The sequence below is a fragment of the Sinocyclocheilus grahami genome, unplaced genomic scaffold, assembly GCF_001515645.1.
Source record: "Sinocyclocheilus grahami isolate Dianchi unplaced genomic scaffold, SAMN03320097.WGS_v1.1 scaffold1049.1, whole genome shotgun sequence".
NCBI lineage: Eukaryota > Metazoa > Chordata > Actinopteri > Cypriniformes > Cyprinidae > Sinocyclocheilus > Sinocyclocheilus grahami.
In genome coordinates, this window is record NW_015506228.1 from 255,148 (window position 1) to 264,994 (window position 9,847).

General features: G+C 36.4%; 1 protein-coding gene across 1 annotated transcript in view; it reads left to right on the forward strand.

The window, feature by feature from the left end:
• Positions 1-213: 213 nt before the first annotated feature.
• The window catches only part of LOC107566130 (multiple PDZ domain protein), a 68,825-nt gene continuing 59,191 nt past the window's right edge, over positions 214-9,847 (forward strand). Inside the window, exons 1-3 of the mRNA XM_016251507.1 lie at positions 214-290; positions 3,681-3,755; positions 5,159-5,328. Coding sequence (XP_016106993.1) covers positions 3,740-3,755; positions 5,159-5,328 — 186 coding nt within the window. The 5' untranslated portion in view covers positions 214-290; positions 3,681-3,739. The remainder of the gene's footprint in view (positions 291-3,680; positions 3,756-5,158; positions 5,329-9,847) is intronic.

Sequence of the window (9,847 nt, forward strand, 5' to 3'; positions counted from 1 at the left end):
GCTTATAAATCATACAGCATGAGTTTTTTTGATAAAGTACAAATGCACAAAGTCTCCTGTGAGGGGTAGGTTTAGGGGTAGGGTTGGTGTAGGGCAATAGCACATACAGTTTGTACAGTATGAAAACCATTACACCTATGGAGAGTCCCCATAAAACATGGAAACACAACATGTGTGTGTGTGTGTGTGTGTGTGCGTCAGCGGGGCGGCTCCAGTTTCAAACACAGCGCCCATCTTTAACACAACACAACCGGACAAGCTCCGTCCCGTAGCGAGATACCGCCGTTCATGTAAGTTATTCTCAACAAAACTCGTTATTCTCCGCGGATGTGTGTGACTGGCGCGGCGGGCTTTGATCTGGTCGGCTTGAGATACATTGTAACAAACGCGCTTTTGTTGGAACGAAACAAGTGTCGCTCGCGCATCATCGATTCTTTGATGAAAGCCGCCGTGCGTCGTTGTTTTAATGCCGTTTCCTGCACTTTCTTTGCTCCCTTTGGTCAACTTTTCTCGTCGTCCGTCGCGCCAGCAGCCTGTTGCCTGTTGCTCGGTACGAAAAGCGGATTTTATTCCCGACAGGCCTGCGGATACAAAGAGATCAGCGAGTAACGGGACACGCGTTATCTGACACACGGTCCCAAGACAGACACGTTTAGACCAAGTTTTGATTCTGTCGCTATATGAAGGTCTCGTTACAGCTATTTTTTTCTATTTTTGAAGCATTTAATGTGTATTTCTTTGTGCTAGACGCATTCTTCAAAAATGAAATGCATCACACAGTAATGATTACCTTTTTTTAAACAGCGCGTTTCAGATACTCAACTATTATAGATCAATCTGTCCCTCAGCTGTGACTTCATTTCCACCAGCAGCAACAGATGTGTCCCTAAAGCTAGTGTACTTGCGTGGTTACCAAGGAGACGAGTATGCGATGAGACGTGACGAGGATTTTTATTAGCTGCCATTAACAATCAAACTTCCAAATTATTAAAATATTATTTCATTACGTGTGCTTAGACATAAATGCGAGTCATTAAATTAGTCTCAGTAAGACAAAGCAGCGAGTCATTTTTATTACAATTTGTTTCCAATAAATATTTTTTTAACACAAAATAACTTTAGATGTAGGCTACAGTGTAAGAAATGAAGTAAAACAAAAAAAGCCTCCTATTTCAGTCTTTCTACATCACAATTGCATGTTTAATTCAATGGTGCTTGCAATTTCTGAGTGAAAATAGTTTCAAAGTAAATCCTACATCATTTTTTGTTTCTCTAGTAAAAATAGCATTGCAAAAATATGACAAAATCACACAATTCTGGCGTGCTGCATGTGTTTGGACATTGTTAGTAGACAAGCTGAACTAGTGAGAAAAAGTGTGTTTTGAGGGACTTAAGGGCCAAAAAAATAAAACTTTTGTTTCTGTGCTTTATTTGTGAGCCCAGTTCTTTTGCAGTAACTTCAGGCCGTGAGTTTCTTTACCGTATATATATTCTCTTAATCTGAAATTGTGTGACCCAAATAATGCGTACTTGAAACAATCTGGCAACCATTTTCAAAGTTTTCAAAAACAGCTGCTGTGGATCAGAATCTCTTTAATATGCAGATAACATGCCAGCTACATCTGTGTGACATCAAATAGTGATATTTCATTCATTACTCTATCACACTGTAATTGCAGAGTAATAAACACTATTTAACTAACTTATCTTTGATATATGGTGTGTCTTTGTTGCAGAAATGGCATGCGCATCTGTTTGAAAAGACTTTTTGTTTGGTCGTGGCTGCATGTTGTTTCACTCGTGTAGTGTGTAGGAGAGAAAACACTTGATCGTCTCCTGTAGCGTGTCTCCGTCACGTTAATTAAAACTGCATGATGGGAGGGAGGAAGAAGTTAATCCTCACGTAAGAGCATTAGTCCATACGACCACAGCAGCGAGGCTAACGTATAGAGGACATTTAGCCGAGCGGATAGTGATCCTGACGGTTATTGCTATTCTAATGCAGTGGTTTTGCTTCAGTACTGAGATTTGGTGATCCAGCTATTCTGTTCCTAAATGTTTATGATGCAAAAGTTGACAAATTGTTTCCTACAATCAAATGTTGAAATGTATTAGAGTTACCAATAAAATGCATAGTGGAGATCCTCAATTTTGGTTTCTAAATTTCGATGGTTTGATGCTCAATAATTCAAAGGACGAAACAAAAAACAGTTAGCCTTGCTAATCCTGTATTTAACATAGTCTGGGATTTCATTTCATTTATTAACATTTCTGTTCAAAATTTTGGGGTTGGTATGATTTTTTAAGATGTGTTTGAAAAAATCTTCTGCTCACTAAGGATGCAGGTATTCAAGGGCAGGCTTTAAGATGGTTTAGATCCTACCTGTCCGATCGCTACCACTTTGTTAATTTAAATGGGGAGTCATCTCAATTATCACCAGTAAAATATGGAGTGCCACAAGGATCTGTCTTAGGTCCTCTGCTATTTTCTATTTAAAATAACTGTTTCTATGTGAATATCTGTTCAAATGTAATTTATTTCTGTGATCAAAGCTGTATTTTCAGCATCATTACTCCAGTCTTCAGTGTCACATGATCTTCAGAAATCATTCTAATTTGCTGCTCAAGAGACATTTATGATTATTATCAATGTTGGAAACAGTTGTGCTGACAAATATTTTTGTGGAAACTGATACTTTTTACTTTTCAGGATTCTTTGATGAACAGAAAAGTCAAAAGCATTTATTTGGAATAGAAATCTTTTGTAACATTATAAATGTCTTGATTGTGTTACCCTTATCAGAAACAGTCAAGCATCTAGGCGCTGTCCAGACTGCTGATAGGGCAAGAATTTAGTCTCTGGCTGACCTCTGATAGGAAATAACGCACACTGGACTGTTTTACGTCAATCTCGTCCTCCTCTCATTGTAGTCTGTGATGATAAAAAACTCCCACAATGGCAGATGTTCACTGCAGACCTGTCGCTTACAGACGTCTCTAAAGAAACCAGAGCCAGTCTCTGTGTCGGAAATCTGAGGGTGCAAAAAAAAAAAATCTAAATATTGAGAAAATCATCTTTAAAGTTGTCCAAATGAAGTTCTTAGCAATGCATATTACTAATCAAAAATTAAGTTTTGATATTTTTACAGTAGGACATTTACAAAATATCTTCATGGAACATGATCTTTACTTAATATCCTAATGATTTTTGGCATAAAAGAAAAATCAATAATTTTGACCCATACAATGTATTGTTGGCTATTGCTACAAATATACCCCAGCGACTTAACACTGCTTTTGTGCTGCAGGGTCAAGTGAAATTATAAAGAAATTGTTCATCCATAATGAAAGTTGTCATTGTTTACTCACTTTTTATGTTACTCCAGACAATAGCTTTATTTAGGAAACATACTGAAATGTTAAGTTTCTCCACTAAAGCTCTCAAGCCTTATTCTGCTTTCTGCAAATACAAACTGGTGCTCTACATTCATTTATTTTATTTCTGATTTATTTCAATCACCAAAATAGATTTTTAATAGTTTTAGTTGACAACAACAACATTGCACAGCATTGTATGTAAGAATTGGTACTGTTCTGTATTTACAAACAATAAAATGAATGTCATGTCCTTGTCCCTTTAGTCAAATGCACTTGTAACAGCTAAACTTTGTTGATTTCAGGCATGACGTGAAGTCCAGGTAATGAGGAAAGACAACAAGAGAGAGGAAGGACACACAAGATGATCGAAGCAATGGGTAAATTCATTTATTTTTGCATTTCTGTGGCAATATGGCCTCTGATGTCTGATTGGTCTGCACAGGATTGTGGGTAATTAACCGTTCGCAGGGAGTTTGATTGACAGGCAATCTGACCAATCAGAATGCGGATATTATAACTAAATATAGATTTAACATAAACAAACTTAGTGGGAGTCATACATAAATTAAACCAAACAGGTACGAAACAGGCCAGATTTGTATTTAAATAATCATATATTATTTAAATAGCTTAGAATCAGCAAAAATCTATGAAAGCCTGTTTTTTCTTCTTCTCTGAATTATGTGATATGAAATCGCAGCTGCGCGTTATAAAGTCAGAATTACGAGAAATAAACACAATTGTAAGAAAATAGTCCCTCAAAAAATCAGAACTGTGAGATAAAAAGTCACATTTACATTGATTTATTTTTTATTCAGTGATAGAAACAGCTTCCATAAAAATCTGTTCATCGTCAAAGAAATTAAATTTATTAAGATATAAAATATGTCTATATAAATATAAGATATGACCAGCTGTGGAACAGGCTATATTTAGTTAATGTATGCGATTGAAACAAATCAGATTTATTGATGATAAATATATAAAGCTGGTTATTGTGCATTTAAACCTTCAGTTTATTAGTACTAATACAGAAATCTGACCTATTCATGTATGACTGATAAATATGCACCACCTTACGTTTGTTAGTTTATGTTAAAACCGTTTGATCCAAATGGATGCAAATTCTACATGTAATTCAAATACATAAATGTTAAATTTAAGCCAAAATATTAATTTGAGGGTACATGGGCGTACAATCTTGTGAAACGCAGCCCAGATCTCTTAAATTAGTGCACAACAGTCAAAGATCATATTATATTATGTGGGTTATAGTCTAATTAATAAGCTCTACTCTATAAATTGTCCTATGTGCAAGTTTTTTCCAGCTTTCGCTGTGAATTATTGACTCTCTTGCTCTTGTTCAGTGAGAGGAATGTGTACTCTAGCATTCATACCCATGAGGCATCAGGCTGTGCGATTAGAAGACAAAGCACCTCCTCACGGCAATGAAATCCTCTACAGAAAACACTCCACGCCGCTCTGAAGATGAACGGATGCGAATCCACTCTTCCCTCAATTATTTAAATATTCCCTGAATATTTAAAGGGAATAATGTAACCTGTGTGAGAAAGAAAGTGAATTATAGAAAACATTTCTACCGCAGCTCACCACAGACTGACGGATCTATCAAACTTTAGTGAACAAACAGAAATGAAAGGCTGTCAAAGCTGGAATAGTTTCTGTGATTGGAAATCATTTCTGACGGTGGTCTCCAGAGTTTCGTTACAGGTGTGTGTGTGTGTGTGTGTGTGTGTGTGTGTGTGTGTGTGTGTGGCAGATACCCAGCGCTGTCTGCAGGCGGTGGAGAGGTTACAGTCTCGCTTGAAAGAAAAGGGAGCAGATGTTCCTGCTGAGGATAAGCTGAATCTTCTGAAGGCGGTGCTGCAGAGTCCTCTGTTTCACCAGATCCTCGCCCTGCAGAAATCAGTGCAGCATCTGAAGGAGCATGTAAGAAAAAACACAACTCTGGAAAAAAAACAGACAACAAACCATTTCAAACAGAGAAAAAAAGAATAATTTGATTCGTTTACCCTCCATGTGACTTGAATTGGAAATTTCAAAGAATGTTCATATAAGGACATGTGCAAGAAAGCACTTCAAAAGAGCGTTTAGTTTGAGGACTGCTCATTCGTGGAATGGGTCATTGTGTAAACCAATCATTTTATTCACCTATTCTTTTCAACTAGTTTATTCCTGTTAACAAATCAGACATGGGTGCCGTTTCCCAAAAGCAACTATGGTCTTAAGTTCCATTGAACTCTATGCGACCATAGTTACTTTTGGGAAATGCTCCCCAGATATAAAGAGAGAGTTCACCCAAAAATTTTAATTCTTTAATTCTCCTCATGTCGACACTTCAAAAGAGCGTTTAGTTTGAGGACTGCTCATTCGTGGAATGGGTCATTGTGTAAACCAATCATTTTATTCACCTATTCTTTTCAACTAGTTTATTCCTGTAAACAAATCAGACAGGGGTGCCGTTTCCCAAAAGCAACTATGGTCTTAAGTTCCATTGAACTCTATGCGACCATAGTTACTTTTGGGAAATGCTCCCCAGATATAAAGAGAGAGTTCACCCAAAAATTTTAATTCTTTAATTCTCCTCATGTCGTTCCAAACCTGTATGACTGACTTTCTTCTGTTGAGCACAAAATAAGATATTTTGAAGAATGTTGGTAACCAAACAGTTGGCGGTACCCATTGACTTCCATAGGATGGGAAAAGAAAAAAATACTATGGAAGTCAATGGGTAGCAGCAACTGCTTTGGGTGAACTATCCCTTAACACGGTGACAACATGCAACATACATGAGGTCAAAAATGTAGCACATTACTGTTTGAAATGTGTATTACATCCACTACTGTTCAAAAGTTTGGGGTCATTTCAAATAAATGCTGTTCTTTTGAAGATTTTGAATGTTGAAAGTATCATTATTAATAATTGAGCAGCAAATCAGCATCTTAGAATGATTTCTGAAGATCATGTGACACTGAAGACTGGAGGAATGATGCTGAAAATACAGCTGCGCATCACAGAAATACATTACATTTTACAATATATTCACATAGAAAACAGTTATTTGATATATATATATTTTTTACTGCATTTACTGTACTTTTGATCAAATAAATACAGCCTTGGTGAGCAGAAGAAACTTGTTTCAAAAATATTTAAAACATCTTACCAATTCCAAAACTTTGAACAGCAGTGAAAATGCTTAGAAATGTAAAACTGATGTTCATTACTTGTGTAGTTAAGCAAAAGCTCTATATATATATATATATATAAGTGAACCGTATATATAGCCCAGTATGCTGCCTCGTGTCTTTGGTCATTTCAGACATGCTGTAGTCACAGTTAATCCTAAGATTTGTGTCTCAGTTAATTATTCAATGATTTGTTTTGACAGTCTGCTGTGAATCTTTGCTCCCCTGATCTGAGCTGATTGAGATTACGTGATTATTCGAATCACAAACAATGCAAATACTTGAAAATATTCATAAGTAAGGCACAGCCTAATTATTTAGGGAGAAGCTTCACTCATTGGGCAGATTTGGGGGGTTTTGGAGCTCTGTGTGCTCATGGAGAGTTTGGCACCGGCAGCCGTTCGGTCTGAAGTATGCGAGTTATGCTGGAACAGAGGAATGGAGATTATTAAATCCCCAGCGGCCTTCCCTCTCGCTCTCTTCACTCACATACTTATGAACCGCAGAGCACAGTATGCTGCCTCGTGTCTTTGGTCATTTCAGACATGCTGTAGTCACAGTTAATCCTAAGATTTGTGTCTCAGTTAATTATTCAATGATTTGTTTTGACAGTCTGCTGTGAATCTTTGCTCCCCTGATCTGAGCTGATTGAGATTACGTGATTATTCGAATCACAAACAATGCAAATACTGGAAAATATTCATAAGTAAGGCACAGCCCAATTATTTAGGGAGAAGCTTCACTCATTGGGCAAGATTTGGGGGGTTTTGGAGCTCTGTGTGCTCATGGAGAGTTTGGCACCGGCAGCCGTTCGGTCTGAAGTATGCGAGTTATGCTGGAACAGAGGAATGGAGATTATTAAATCCCCAGCGGCCTTCCCTCTCGCTCTCTTCACTCACATACTTATGAACCGCAGAGCGGAACGCTGTTAACAGCCTGTGTGGAAGGAGGAAACCATCTAATGTCAGTCTGAAAGTTATGGACTCGTATAGAACAGAGCTGATGACCCTTGTGAAAAAGAAGTGCACTTAACTGTATAGAATGTGCACTTGTAGTCTACTTCAAATCTTGAGTGTTGATTTTTATAAAACTGCACTTGCAGATAATATAATATCAATTAAATAAAAAGCCACTTAAGTGACTTGAAGAGAGACACTTTCATGACTGTTTCTGAACACACTTAAGTACACTAAGTGAGCTTTGTAATAATGTTTTACTTTAAAGTTGTATTATGTACTTATTTTGAGGTGTTGAATAACATGTACAGTACTTTATTGCCATTTTAACTTTAGTGTTTTTGATATTTGATTTAGTATTGTTTTGATATATTATTTACAGTTAATATATTTTAAATGTACTAAATTGCAGCTTCATCAAATGTTTAATTACAGTTATATTTAAATACATGACATACTAGGAATGACATTAAAGTATATTTTAGTGTATCATAAGTGTTTGTCTGTACATCCAGCCATACTTGAACCATATTTCAAAGCCAACAGATGTAATTATGAAATTACATATTATTAAGTCCTACTTAAGTGGGCCAAAACCACTTTAAATTTCAACTAATTGCATTTTAATATACATTTAAATAGTCAAACTTATTTTTGGGACCAATTCTCACTATTAACTATTAATTTTGCCTCAATAAATTCCTAATTTGCTGCTTATTAAAAGTTATTAAGATAGTTGTTAAGTTTAGGTGTGGGGTTGTATAAAAAGATCTAAAATATGGTCATAAGCCATTAATATGTGCTTTATAAGTACTAATAAACAGCCAGTATTCTAGTAATATGCATGCTAATAATCAACTGGTTAACAGTGAGAATTGGTCCCTAAACTAAAGTGCTACCTTTTATTTAATTGCAATTAACATGCAGTGACGTGTCTGAAAATATTACATTCAGTTCACACTTAAGTATATACTTATTTCTGTAATAAGTGCTATTTTTAACAAGTGTACTTCTTTTTCACAAGGGGAGACACAAAGAAGAAGTACATTTTTCTATGCAGTTTCTAATAAGAAGTGTGTTACTTATGCAAAAGTAAACATCACGATTTCTTTAGTAAACACCTTTAATAACCCGAGAAGAGTTTCTTTCTGTCCACACTAACCTGCGGGGTTGTTTATGCCAAGTGCTGCGTCTGGCTTTGTCTGTGTTGCTATAGTTACCAGAATGCAGAGAGAGAGAGACATGAGTTCATGTGTGAAGTGGAGCAGAAGTAATTTCTGAAACGTGGACGAGCCAAACTGGAGGCCTAATCCTCTTACACGGGAAGACTAACAAATACAGGCTCTCGCAGAGCTGACATAGTTTCGAGCGTGTTCAAAGCTTGTGCACGATCAGCAACCGAGTCGGGAGTCTGTGGCGCTTAATCTGAAGGGCCTCTGGGAGACGGTTATGAACATTAATGTTTACTGCAGCAGACTGAAGAGCGGCCGTTCGTGTGCAGAAGAGCCACATAAAACTGGCAGAACCTGACATAGTTTGTTAAAGGGACAGTTCACCCAAAAATTACAATTCTGTCATCATTTACTCTCCCTGGTGCCGTTCCAAACCTGTATGAGTTACTTGCTTCTGTTAACCACAAAAAAGACATTTTGAAGAATACTGGTAACCAAACAGTTGACGGTAGCCATTGACTTCCATAGTATGGCATAGGGATGCACAATACTGGATTTTTGCCAATATCCGATATGCCGATATTTTGGCCGATACCAGTATATTTGCTTTTGTTTGGAAACAACACCAAGTCTCTCCTGTGCAGGGATTATAAACAAATTTTTCATTTTGGTTAGTTTTTGACAAAACTTATTTGTTAGAATTAAATAAACAATTAATGAAGTTCTTTTATCATGAGAGTACACTGAAAGTTGAAAATAACTGTACATCAATCACTGCATTTTTTCTCTCTCAGACAAATGCAGAGGTAACCTTAACATTTCATTCAAAGATTTAACATTTGTAGTTGGTCTAAAGCAAAAGAGTTGTGAAAATTCTGAAAATCTTTTAGAGCTCCTTGTATCCGTTAGAAAAATAAATAAATAATATATATATATTGAGAGTACACTGAAAGTTGAAAATAACTGTACATCAATCACTGCATTTTTTCTCTCTCAGACAAATGCAGAGGTAACCTTAACATTTCATTCAAAGATTTAACATTTGTAGTTGGTCTAAAGCAAAAGAGTTGTGAAAATTCTGAAAATCTTTTAGAGCTCCTTGTATCCGTTAGAAAAATAAATAAATAATATA